This window comes from Balaenoptera acutorostrata, chromosome 5 (genome assembly GCF_949987535.1).
Source record: "Balaenoptera acutorostrata chromosome 5, mBalAcu1.1, whole genome shotgun sequence".
NCBI lineage: Eukaryota > Metazoa > Chordata > Mammalia > Artiodactyla > Balaenopteridae > Balaenoptera > Balaenoptera acutorostrata.
In genome coordinates, this window is record NC_080068.1 from 9113921 (window position 1) to 9127880 (window position 13960).

Sequence of the window (13960 nt, forward strand, 5' to 3'; positions counted from 1 at the left end):
AATACTCAAATTGTTAAAAAAAAAAAAAAAAGACATGTCAAATTTTAGATTGATGTTAACAAAATATATTTAGGTTTCTTCTTTAATCTCTACCTTCCTTTGATTTACAAACAGAATATGTTTTTGGCCATCATCAATGATACTTACTCTGAAGTTAAATCTGATTTGGCCCAGCAGAAAGCTGAAATGGAACTCTCAGATCTTGTCAGAAAGGTATGACAGTCCCTAATTCTCAGAATTGTTTTATTTTCTATGTAAAATGAACATTGTTTCAGCCAGATTGCCAAATCAACATTGATCCATTGACACCACTTAAAGTGTAGATTGCTATGTTCCAGGAATAATTTAAATGTTCTCTACACTGGAGATAGAGATGGATATAATGCTAGCTTGAACTTAAATTCTGGGAATCCTTTAGTGCCCTAGAATTAAATTCTCAATAATCTCTTTTGTCTCTTAAGAGCTGAGCTGCTGGGTTCATCCCCTTTATTTATTTTGATGTCTCCTCTAGTCGGCTCTCACTTTCAGATCCAGAGTTCAGAATAAATGGGAAGGGAAGATTATATAAAGACATTTTCCCTTCTTCTATCTTAATTACGCTTTAAAAAAAAAAAAAGGAAAGAAATTTTAGAGGCAAATATTTTGTTGTTCACTCTTTACCCTGACCTTCCAGGGAAGTTTTAAAATAGTCAAAGGAAAAAGTCCTTGGAGCAAGGCCACGACCTAAGGGCCTGAGAACTTTCACTTACGCACCTTCTCAGGAAGTGTTTAATTGTTAAGTGGGAGGGCAGGACAGGAAAGCTGGGCAGCTTTGTTCTTCTCGATGTGACTTCTATGCTTGACTTAAAATATAAAACTTCAGCAACAACAAATAACTACATCTGAAGTACACAGCTTGTTCCCTGTCATCATGCAGCTAACATACAGTGCCCCCTTAACCATAATATTTTTCCGTTTGGTTCAAACCACGGGACAATGTTGTCTGTGAATCATGTTGAAACAGAGAACTTCCGCTTTGTAAAACAAAGTCCCTTGGACAGGACCTAACATTTGTGTTACCCTGAATTTTGCATAATAGTTGATTACATTCTAGCAAATCCCCGGGGGTAAAACAAGCAGTCCTCACTTTGTACTTTGGTTCTGATGTGCACAATATCAGTGATTTCAGTTAAGTAATACGAGCCTCTCAACATAGTTCAAATTTCAGTTATTACAGTATACTGACTGTGAGTAATAGCATAAAGTACAAACTTCACTTGCAGTTATCACAGTACATTTCAGTTATTACAGTATATTAACTGTGAGTCATAGCACGAAGGACAAACTTCACTACTAGCTCTACAGATCATTCCATAAATAGCAGATGTGCGTCATAATCAGTGACTAATAGTGTCACTTCTTTCAAAGTCAAGGCTGGTTACTGAGCATCTGCTATTCAGTTTACGTACAAAACTTGTAGTTGTGTTGTGTCCTTATCTCCCAGTGATAAAACCATGTGACATTTTACAAATATGCAGAATTAAAAGAGAGAATAGGCCAGCAAAGAAGAGAAAGTATAGGAAAGAAACAAGGAATGATAACACTGGAAGTGAAATTAAAAACAAACGTAATGGATTTACAGAAGAAATACGTAGCTGGCCATGGGAGTGTTGATACTGCCACCATTCAAGAGCTAGACGGCAGCCAGAAGAACTCAGTGAAGGCAAATTTATCAACATAAATGCGGAAAGTGACTGATGAGTAGGATGAAGATGTCTCAGAGGAGATCACACTGGAAAAAAATTTCACATTAAAGGAACTCTTGACGATATTTCAGAACTTTGAAAGTGCAAGGGATAAAATGTTGGAAGCTGATACAGGTTAAGAAAGAATTACGATAACTCATCAAGACGTAGAAAAGATGTTCACTCTATATTGTAAGTTACACAACAACAAGAAGAATGCAAGCGCTGTTCAAACTGCTCTGGATAAGTTTTTTAACAAAGAAGTAAAACGTTAATTTTCGATGTTTCTACTGTTTAAAATGTCAACATACTAAAATACTCATTTTACTATTTTTTAAATTTCAGTAAAATTTATAACCAACACCAAGGGAGTTTTTAATGTCTTGACAGAAGTTTTAAAGGTCACAGAACAATCATAATTTTTCCTATTGATTATTTGCATCGCTTCACACAGTTGCATGGTGGTTTGCACAGCCCCGCGCTGCCATGCATAGCAAGGTCTGCCTGCAATGCATTAGTGAAAGATCCTCATCTCCATGTCACCGAAATTTTTTTACACACGTGACATATGTAAGGAAATTACCAACTATGAGATAATATGGAAAATAATTAATCCATGACTCAGGTTTCTTAGTTTTCTTAAGAGCTGTTGCACATTCCTACATGTTCTGAGACAGATAGCTGTGGAACATGGTGATTTTCATTCCTGTAACCTAAACGTGAATACAAACCAAAAGGCCCCTAGTTCTTGATTTACAGAAAGACCCTGACTCTTCCCATATAACTCTCCCACAAGAGCTTCACAGACAACTCAGGATGCATCCATCATTCATCCAACACATACTTGTTTTGTGGCCCACTTACATCAGGCACTGTTCTTGTCACTGGGTTTACAGTAGTTACGACTGTAATTGGAAGGCAGAGCAAATGCAAAAGGAGGATAAACTAAATCAAGTCTTTTCTTTTCAACAGGGCTACCATAAAGCCTTGGTCAAACTAAAACTGAAGAAAAATACCGTGGATGACATTTCAGAGAGTCTGCGACAAGGGGGAGGCAAGTTAAACTTTGATGAACTTCGACAAGATCTCAAAGGGTAAGAATCACAATTTCTGTGGCCCTGGCAAAGGCCTTACGTAAAGATAAATCCTTGGTGATAAGCTGACCCAAGTGCTCATGAAGACACTTCTTTTTCAGAGGTGGGTATCTTTCTGGAACGTATTGTAAGAGGAGGACTGGCCCTGACTCAGCAGTTTCTCCTTTCCTCCTGCATGTGGATGTCTCTGTGTTTGGGCTGGACCATGTACATGAATGAGTTCATCTGTAACCTCTCACTAATTTCAGGAAGGGCCATACTGATGCAGAGATTGAGGCAATATTCACAAAGTACGACCAGGATGGAGACCAAGAACTGACTGAACATGAGCACCAGCAGATGAGAGACGACCTGGAAAAAGAGAGGGTGGGTCTAGTTTAGGAGAACATGATTGGTTCATTACCGACCATGTTTCAAACACCTTACTAAGTAGTGGGTTACTGAGAGCATGTGCGTGTGTGTCTTCTCTCTTTCCTTCTCTCTCTCTCTCTCTCTCTCTCTCTCTCTCAATTGATGTAGTAGTACCCTGCTTACTCCAAAAAGGATGGGAGTTTGGGGGAGAATGGATACATGTATATATATGGCTGAGTTGCTTTGCTGTGCACCTGAAACTATCACAACATTGTTAATTGGCTATACTCCAATAGAAAATAAAAAGTTTAAAAATATATATATTAAAATGCAATGTTAGCATAAATATAAAAAAAAGAAGAGTGAAGCAAAACAAAACAGATATGAAACTGAATGTGAATGAAACTAAAAAAAAATGCATTCCACAAAAATACATATGTTTAATAAGATTGAGCAACAAATTTAGCCCTAAGCTTTCTAATAAGCCACTTGAGGGGAAACCTGAGTCGTTATATACTTCACAATGTCCATGAGAACGGGAAGAAAAGATTTCTCAGGAGAGATAAAATTAATTAGTTGTTCTTTAAATTATCATTTATAATAAAATAAAACTAACAGCTGCCTTCCATTTGAATACTTACTATGAAACTGTTAAAAATAAACTTACATGAGCTTTTATAATCAGAAAAAATAATTTAAAGCTTTAACTTTAAAAATAAATGGTTAAGGGCTTCCCTGGTGGCATAGTGGTTAAGAATCCGCCAGCCAATGCAGGGGACTCGGGTTCGAGCCCTGGTCCAGGAAGATCCCACATGCCGCGGAGCAACTAAGCCCGTGAGCCACAGCTACTGAGTCCACATGCCACAACTACTGAAGCCTGCACACCTAGAGCCCATGCTCCACAACAAGAGAAGCCACCACAATGAGAAGCCTGTGTACCTCAACGGAGAGTAGCCCCCACTCGCTGCAGCTAGAAAAGCCCACGCACAGCAACAAAGACCCAATGCAAGCAAAAATAAATAAATAAAAACAAATACATTTATTAAATAAATAAATAAATGGTTAAACAAACCAAAAAAAAAAAATCCATGGTAATTGAGGTACAGAGAATACAAATTAATGTCACACAAAAAAGTTAGTTTCCTATGAGGAGACAGTACAGAACAGTGGTTTCTAAATGCTGCTTCCAGTCATAGTGAAATATGAACAAGAAGACAATGAGTAATATTTTCACATGGCTGTATTTACTAAAATTCTTATTCTAAGATTGTATCCTTCCTTTGTAGCTATTACACGTGTTAACTTTTATGAAAAGATGATAATATATTTTTCTTCATTTACTTTTTTCTTTGCTCTGCTCTGTGTTTACTGTTCTTTCTTGTCCAAACAAAAAGTTAGCAGCCTCTTGCTGGTCATTAAAATCTGTTGTGAAAGTTTGCCAATCTAAGATTGAAAAGTATGAGGACCACGGTCTGGCGTTAACCTCGCAGAGATCCTGGGTACATGGCACACGCCCACTTCCCATTTGCCCGAGCCCTCAGTGAAGCACCTGTGGAGTCTAGGGGTTCCTGCTCATCACTCAGCGATACCGTGTTCTTCAGGAGGACCTGGACTTGGATCACAGCTCTTTACCGCGCCCCATGAGCAGCCGAAGTTTCCCTCGAAGCCTGGATGACTCTGAGGAGGATGATGATGAAGACAGTGGGCACAGCTCCAGAAGGAGGGGAAGCGTCTCCAGTGGGGTTTCTTATGAAGAGTTTCAAGTGTAAGTATAAAGGAACTGGCAGGATTTGAGTTGACAAGAATCAAAATGACACTAAGTAGTTCCTCCCACCTCTCTCAATTTGTCTTTTCCATTACTAACCATCAGTTCTTTTTTATAACTTTTATTGGTGTTTTTTTCTTTTTATAAAAGTAATATGTTCGTTATAGGAAAAGTAGCAAATAAAGAAAAACAAAAGAAAATAAATCTCTCATATTCCCAGCAACCAAAAAATGTCAGTTAACATTTTGGTGTTTGTGTGTCCATTTACATGTGTTTATTTTTTTATGTTTTTATGGCCTAGCATATGGTATATCCTGGAGAATGTTCCATGTGCATTTGAGGTATGTTCTGTTGTTGTTGAGTGGAATGTTCTATAGATGTTTGTTAGGTCTACTTGGTTTTTAGTGTTATTCAGTTCTTTTATTTCCTTGTTGTTCTGCTTAGTTTTATCCACTTTTTGAAAGTGGGGTATTAAATTCCCCAGCTGTTATTATTCAACTGTCGACTTCATTTCTGTGAGGTTTTACTTTGTATATTTTGAATTCTCTTGTTAGGTGCATACATGTTTATAATTGGTGTATCTTCCTAATTGATTGACCCTGTTTTCATTATAAAATGTCCTACTTTATCTCTAGTAAATTTTTTTGTTTTAAAGTCTTTTTTGTCTGACATTACTATAGCAACTCCAACTTTCTTATGGTTGCTTTTTGCATGATATATCTTTTTCCATCCTTTTACTTTCAACCTGTTTGTATCTTTGAATCTAAAGTGTGTCTCCTTTACACAGCATATAGTTGGACCTGGTCTTTTTATCCAGTCTGACAATCTCCGCCTTTTAATTAGAATGTTTACTGCATTTATATTTAATGTTATTATTGCTATAGTTGGATTTAGTTTTGCCATTTTATTTTTTGTTTTCTATAGGTCTTTTTTGTTCCTCTTTTCCTTCTTTGCTGCTTTCTTTTACATAAAGTGAATATTTTCTGGTGTAACATTTTAATTCCTTTAATGATTTTTTTCACAGTATTTTTTAGTTATTTTCTTAGTGGCTGCTCTAGGACTTAACATATACAAATCAACTTATCAGAATCTACTTCATATTTATACTAAGTTAATTAATCCAATGAGATATAGAAATATCATTTCTACATAACTATCAACTCCTCTCCCTTTTTGTGCCATTATTATACACACTTACCTATGTGTATTACAAACCCAACATTACATTCTTATAATTATCACTTTATATAATTTTATGTCTCTTAAAGCAGCTGAGACAAGAAACAAGAGATGAGTATATAGAGGTTGTTGTATTAACCTTCTTACTTACGATTCCTGGTTTTCTTCATTCGTTCCTGTGGATTCAAGTTACTATCTGATATCATTTCTGTATTCCAATGCAACTTTGCTCTTACCTACCTCATTTGTCCTGTTATTATCAAATATACTATTACATTTTTATATATTAAAGACCCAATAATATAAGTATGTATATATTGTCTTCTACAATTGCTTTTTAAATCAGTTAAGAGAAAAAAGAAGAAATATGCATTTATACTATCCTTTATAGTTAAATAATTACTGTTACCAGTGCTCTTTGTTTTTTGATGTGGATTCTGATTACTATCTGGAATCACTTGCTTTCAGCCCGAAGAACTTCCTTTAGTATCTTTTCTAAGGCAGGCCTGCTAGCATGAATTCTCTCAGTTTTTCTTTATCTGGGAATATTTTTATTTCACCTTCATTGCCTTCTGGCCCCCATTGTTTCTAACGAGAAGACAGATGTTAGTCTTACTGAGGTTCCCTTGTATGTGATGAGTCATTTTTCTCTTGCTGCTTTCAAGATTTTTTTCTTCGTCTTTGTCTTTCAGTATTTTTACTATATATCTGAGTGTGGATCTCTTTGCAATTATCCTACTTGGAGTTTATTAAACTACTTGGATGCATAATATGTTCATCAAATATAGGAAGTTTTCAACCATTATGTCTTCAAATATTTTTCTGCTCTTCTCTCTCTCCTTTTCTTCTGGGACTCCCATTATGTGTAGTTGGGGTCTTAATGGTATCCCACGTTTCTCTTAGGCTCTGTTCATTTTTCTTCATTCTTTTTTCTCTCTGTTCTTTAGATTGCGTAGTTTCTGCCCATCTATCTTCAAGTTTGCTGGTTCTTTCTTCTGCTGCCTCATATCTAGTCTTGAGACCCTCTAGTGAATTTTTCATTGCATTTCTTATTCTTTTCAACTCCAGAATTTCTATTTGGTTCTTTTTAACAATCTCTCTCCCTTTATTGATATTCTCTATCTGATGAGGCAACACCATCATACTGTCCTTTATTTTTCTTTATGCATGATTTCATTTAGTTCTTTGAATATATTTAGAATAGCTACTTTGACTTCTTTGTCTACTGAGTCTATCTGTATCTGGGCCTTCTCAAAGGCAGTTTCTATCGCCTGCTTTTTATTCCTGTGTATGGGTCACATTTTCCTTTTTCTTTGTGTCTCGTAATTTTTTTTTTTAAACCTGGAGATGTTAAATAATATTTTATATATATATATATATATATATATATATATATATATATATATATATATATATAAATATAAATATAAATTCCCCTTCCCCCCGGAGCTTGTTTTCGTTGTCATTTGTGTGTTTGTTTTTTAGTGAAGTCTATTTCCCCCACATTGTGAAGCCGCTGATGTCACTTCTCAGAGGTCACACCCTGACCATGCACACAGTCATCCTGGGAAGACAGAGGTTTTAGCAGGGCTTGCATTGTCTTTCCCTTGCCTTGTCTTTTCCCTTTTCCTTTTCTCTCTGTTAAGCCTTCTGCCTCTGTTGATATTACATCTACCTCTTCAGTTCTGCTAATTGTTGGCTGATTGGTCTATTGTTTTCAATAATGTCTTGGGATACAAATTTCTTCACAGTGCGATCCAGTGAAATTCAGGTCCCTTTGCAGGGGTAGGTTTTGAAGCCAGTCTTTAGCTGTCTTCCTGGCTATCTCTTTCCCTGGTTCTCTCTGGTAAACTAGCCGATAAACAGTTCAACGTGATGATCTCATGAAGTGACCAGCCTCCTCTTAACTGCTTATCACCACAGTCTCCACTGTTTTCAAGAGCACTCTTAGGCTTGAATTTACCCACAGTTTTTTCCACATTAAAGCAAGTTCACTTGGGGAAGCTTTGGAGCTCTGTCCTATAGCCTGACTCTCCCCCTAGGCAAAACCTCTGTGCTGCTGCTCCAGAGCTAGTGGCTGGCCCGTCTCTCTTACAGTGACACCCCTGCTTCATGAATAAGGCACTGGGCTGGGATGGCAGCCTTTGGCGTTCTCAGCTCGCCTCTCCCAGCATGGAAAATCCACCGTACAATTGGAAGTTGAGTGGAAGAAAAGAGCCTTCTACCTTCCATCCACTCTTGCCTGGATTAGAGCCTCTGCATTGTGGATTTGGAGGTGGAGGCATAGGGATGAGAAATACTGGCAGCCTGCCCCTCCCTGGGAGATAGTGTAGCCCTCCACTAGGAGCTGACAGGATAGGGGTGGGTGTTCTTTGCTGCACCCACCCCTAGTGGAGCTCTGTCACAGTGATCTAGGGAGCAAGAGAGAAAGAGGGCAGATTGTGGCTCAAATATCACTCACTCTTATTCTTCTTACTGAAATTTAGTGGATTTTCTTTTTTTTTTTAACATCTTTATTGGAGTATAATTGCTTTACAGTGTTGTGTTAGTTTCTGCTGTAAAACAAAGTGAATCAGCTATACATATACCCCATATCCCCTCCCTCTTGCATCTCCCTTCCACCCTCCCTGTCCCACCCCTCTAGGTGGTCACAAAGCACCGAGATGACCCCCTGTGCTGTGCAGCTGCTTTAGTGGATTTTCTTAAATAAAAGCTTCTTCATTTGTTGTATGCCCTTAAGAAAATTTCCAGAAATTAAAAAAAAAGAATAATTCTCACAAGTTATGGTTGTTTCAATGGGGAGAGGGCCTCCAGGGCTCTCATGTCACCATTCCAGAAGTTTTGTCTCCTATTAAATGTTTTTAAAGTATTTATATAACATTTTGTTTATTCAAAATAATAGGATCGTAAGTGAGCATACTATTTTCTAACTGCTTTTTTTACGTTATAGATGACGTCATTCTATTTCATCATTAGAATGTGAACATCATTCTATTGCATTAAATATTGTCACAATATAATTTCTGGTGTCTTCTTAGAATTCTATTGTATAGATGAAGAATAATATATTTAAGCCATCTTCTATTAATTATTAATGTAGCCATTTTTCAATGACCCACTATTAATAAGCAGAACCCTAGGGAATATCCTTGTAGCCAAAAATTACGCATATACTTATGTCCTTTAAAACTTTTCAAAAAATGGAATATCTGAACGAAAGAGTAGGCACACCTTTTTCTGACAGGCATACTTCTGATGCAGTGTTGACTTGCAAAAATGTTGTACCAGTTAGCGTTCCCACCAGCAGTGTATGAGAGTTTCTCTCTAAAGTTTGAGACTATTTAGAAAGTGTTTTAGATTATAATATTGTTTAAGAAAAAAAAAAAAATCGTAGCATTTCCATTTGACAAACCAACTGGGCCGAAAAGCCAACAACACAAGGTGGCTTTGCCCCCTCTCAACCGCATTTCCTGCAGCCTCGTGAGACGGGTGGACCGGATGGAGCACTCCATCGGCAGCATCGTGTCCAAGATTGACGCTGTGATAGTGAAGCTGGAGATCATGGAGCGGGCCAAACTGAAGAGAAGGGAGGTGCTGGGAAGGCTGCTGGATGGAGTGGCTGAGGTCAGTGGTCGTCTGAAACAGAAACACCCCGATTCTATAAAATATCAGGGTCATAGTTTGTAACCCTTAACCTGAGAGGATTTTTTTCTCCGTACCTGCAGATCAGTGCAGATAAAATGATAACCCAGAGGTGTTACTTTCTTAATACTCCTCACACTGATGCAACTGCCTTCACTGGACTATAGAATTAAGCCAAAAAAATTACTCCAGTGATTCTCAGAATTGCTATTAAGGCTGGTGGTATTGCTCCAGCCTTACCTAAGAACAGATAATTGGGTCCCCAAATTTCCTAAGGCAATTTCTAAGTACAAGAGGATGCACCACTCTGCCTCAACATCTTGGTTTCTCTTTCCTTTATTAGGATGAAAGGCTGGGTCGTGACAGTGAAATCCACAGGGAACAGATGGAACGACTTGTGCGGGAAGAGTTGGAACGCTGGGAATCCGATGATGCAGCTTCCCAAATAAGTCATGGTTTAGGCACACCTGTGGGACTAAATGGTCAGCCTCGCCCCAGGAGCTCCCGCCCTTCTTCCTCCCAATCTACAGAAGGAATGGAAGGTGGAGGTGGAAACGGGAGTTCCAATATCCACGTGTAGGACATGTGCTAGTGTATGTGTTCTTAATAGGTGAGAAGGTGACTGTCTTGAGTTGCCGTGACAAGTACACTATTTATATGCCCTGACCACCATATGATGCTGGTCTTTGTGACCAATCGTTAATTCTTCTGCACTTTAATTTATTTTAGGTAAACTTTGCCCATGGATCAAAGAAGATGTTTTTTCTTTTTCTCATATAAGAAATCCAGGTGTAAATATTGAGTACAGAAAAGAAAATCTTTGTAAAGTATATTGAGTGGTACGCCCACTTGGTACCATAACTGAGTGTCCTCAGTTGACAATGAAGTAGCCTTTTAAAGCTAAAAAAGAACTGTGAAAAGGCTTCTGAGTTTTTTATTTCCAATCACAAAAATCAGTATTGTCATTTTTGCCGAGTGTGTGAAGGGAAAATAGGGGCATTCCTTTCCACTCAGGCTTCGCTCATGGGCTTAATACATAGCTTTCTTTTAAGAAAGGAGCCTTTTATTTCAACTACCTTCCTGGGGTACACTTTTCTAAAAGATGAGCTGGAAAAGAACCCCAAACCATAGAATGTAGTCATTATGCTAGAAGTTGTATGAATGGTTACGATAAATGTTGAACACTACGCTTTTTCGTTATTTTATCGTATCTAATGCCTGGGGGACTAACCATTTCACTTAATTTTTACACTGTTTTCACTCTCATTTGAAATGAGCTGCGTGAAACCACTAAAGATCAATTGTGGGTTAAAGTGTCATCTCTGACCATAACACAGTAGAATTGGAAGGAGCCAAATCACTAAATTTGATTTTTTTCTAATAATTAGTTTAGTATAAAGATTTATCCGTATAGTCTTTTTTCCCATGTGGCTCAACTTATTTGCAACTGAATTTAATGTTGTAACTAATCTAGGAAGATCAACTTACTAAATTTTTTAGGATGTACTGAACGTTTTAACTGAGCAAATATGTTCATTTTAAACAAAATATTAAGGAATTTTGAAATTCATATAAAATAGTATAAAACTAAAAGGTTTGAGTTTTATACCATTTTAAGAACACAGAACTCAAATACTCTTGATCCTGCATTTCAAAACTAGAATTTATAACCCAAGTGGAGCTCAATTTAATGAAAAGGAGTTTTGGTTATTGAAAGTTCAACCATTATCAGAAGAAGGTATAAGCTAAAGTTTGAGTTTGCAGCAGTTTTTTTTGTTTTTTTTTTTTTTTCATTAGGAGAGGGCCTCACCAAATTTATGGGGAAGAAACCTATTTCTCAACAAAAACTGAAAATCTTATTTTTCAAAACTGAGTAAGCTGACCTTTGAGAGCAAGAGAGAATGCAGTGCTGGTGAATAACTCTCAACTTGGAGAATAGCAGAGAGGCCTGTTTCTCATACTGTAGTTTAAACTCACATAGTTGTTTATTTAACTGGTAGAATATGTCAGTCAAATCTTCACAGAGAACATGAGCACACCAGCCTTTCTTATTAGCTGGCTTCTACAGAAGTGATACGGATTGGGTTTCTTTAACAGTTATTTCCCGTGGCTCATCTCCATCTTTGCTTTCTTTTGAATACGCTACACAAAGTTCTTTATTACTAGGTACTAAAGTTTGCATTCCAGGGGTATTGAGTGTACGTATTTATGTATGTGTACCGTGGTGTTGCATGTGAACAAACTTCAATTTGAAGTGCAGCCACTATGTGGTATCCATGTGTATTGACCTTGTGCCGTGTATCAATTACGGTCACTAGAAAGTCTTTTTATGATACTTATTATCATACTGTTTTTCACTTCACCTGTAAAACTTTGCAGAGTTCTTTCTCTTTACTCATAAGTTACATTTTTTTTTTCTTCTTTAGTCATGGAGAATTACCTCCTCATCCCTCCCCTATCATCTTCCCCTCTATATTGGTATCATTAAGAAGTTGTTACATATGCAAGTCTCTCAACAATCAAGAATTTCATTAATGTGTAATACTGAGCACTTTACTTCTTAATAAAGACTTAATAGCAGATGTAAGAGTTGTCTGTTTCTTAAGTAGAAGCAGTTGGGTAACTTGTCTTGTATCATGAGACTAATAGTAAAGGCTTAGACTTTGAAAAAGGCATCTTTTTATGTTCAGAAACAAGGAATGACGCATTACTTCTTCTGCAGTATGTACCTCTAGTAAGTTATTCTGATGATTGTATTAGTGTTTCCAAGTGTACAGCCACCGCATTGTACTTATGCATTCCTACAGTGAATGGTTGGCTCTAATATCTCTGCTGTTTCAAAATCTTCATACATGATTCCCCTGTTGACTTTTCATGAGTTCCTCAGTGGGTATGTAACAAGAAGTGGAATGCTGAGTCCCAGGTATATAAACATTTAATTTCACCCAGAACTGGCAGGTTGCCCTCCAGAATAACGGCAGCAGTCTACAACAATTTCACTACAGTTCTACCCAGACCCTCACCAGCATTGGTACCATCTAGCTTCCTAATCTTTGTAATGGAATGGTTTTGAAATAAGGTGTCATTTTATTTTGCATTTCTCTGATTCCTAATAAGGTTGAACATTGCCTTATATAGTTGTTCAATATTTGGGTTTCCTTTTTGTAAATTGCCTATTCAAATCTTCAAAAATAGTACACTTCGATCTAATGGGAAGCAGGTGTGTTTCTGTTCATTGTCTATTTTTCCACTGTGTCATAGTCTATTTTGTTGATTTGCATAAGTTCCTTGTGCGGTTTAAGTATTAATCCCTTATCAGTTTTGGACTCTGTTAATATCTCTCATCAGACTGATAATTTTGTCAATGTTTCCTTGGTGTTCATGTATTAAGAGTAATATCCATCAATTTTTTTTTTTTTGCTGTATTGTTTTTGGGGTTTTAAAGAGACCTTTGTAAGGTCACAAACTTTTATTTATTAAACTTACAATTTTACTTTCACATTGAATACATCTTAAGAGTAACTTTGCATAAGGTCCATAGGTATTTTTCTCCATATAATTGAGCCAGTTTTATCAGTGCTCTCTATTAAATAAGTCATTTTCTTTACTAGTTCATGGCATCACTGATATATTTCAGGTTCATGTATATATGTGTCTATTTTTGAATCCTTTAGCCTCTTACACCCATCTCTGAATGTTCCTGCACAATAATTTTTTATTATGACTTTGTAGTATGTCCTCCTTCATATGTGCTAAGGTCTTCATATGTGTTCTCCTCTTTGGCCCTCTTTTTATTGACTAGGCTATTTTTGTGTACTGTTATTTTTCCACATAAATGTCAGAACAAGTTTGATGGGTCCCGGGGCATGAGGGTAGGGGAGGAGGAAAGGGAGCAAAAAGTCCTGCTGAAATTTAATTGGAATTGCATTGAATTTATTGATTAGTTTGGGGAGAACTGACGTCTTTACAATATCAGAAACATAACTCTTCATCTATTCAGAACTTCCTTAATGCCCTTTAAGTGTTTCTTTAAATTTCTTAAAGATTTTATGCATTCTTTAATATGGTTTTATTGCTTCTATGAACAGTATCTTGTCTTACATTATATTTTCTAGTTTGTTATTGCTGACATAAAGGAAAATTACTTTTTTATAAATTAATCTTACATATATCATACCTGTTGAACTCCTATACTACCTCTAATA

At 36.8% G+C, this 13960-nt stretch overlaps 1 protein-coding gene across 1 annotated transcript in view; it reads left to right on the top strand.

Annotated features, from left to right (window-relative positions):
• PKD2 (polycystin 2, transient receptor potential cation channel) overlaps positions 1–12335 on the top strand; it is a 56692-nt gene extending 44357 nt beyond the window's left edge. Inside the window, exons 10-15 of the mRNA XM_028166982.2 lie at positions 115–213; positions 2697–2818; positions 3067–3184; positions 4771–4934; positions 9590–9737; positions 10099–12335. Coding sequence (XP_028022783.2) covers positions 115–213; positions 2697–2818; positions 3067–3184; positions 4771–4934; positions 9590–9737; positions 10099–10335 — 888 coding nt within the window. The 3' untranslated portion in view covers positions 10336–12335. The remainder of the gene's footprint in view (positions 1–114; positions 214–2696; positions 2819–3066; positions 3185–4770; positions 4935–9589; positions 9738–10098) is intronic.
• The last annotated feature ends 1625 nt before the right edge of the window (positions 12336–13960 follow it).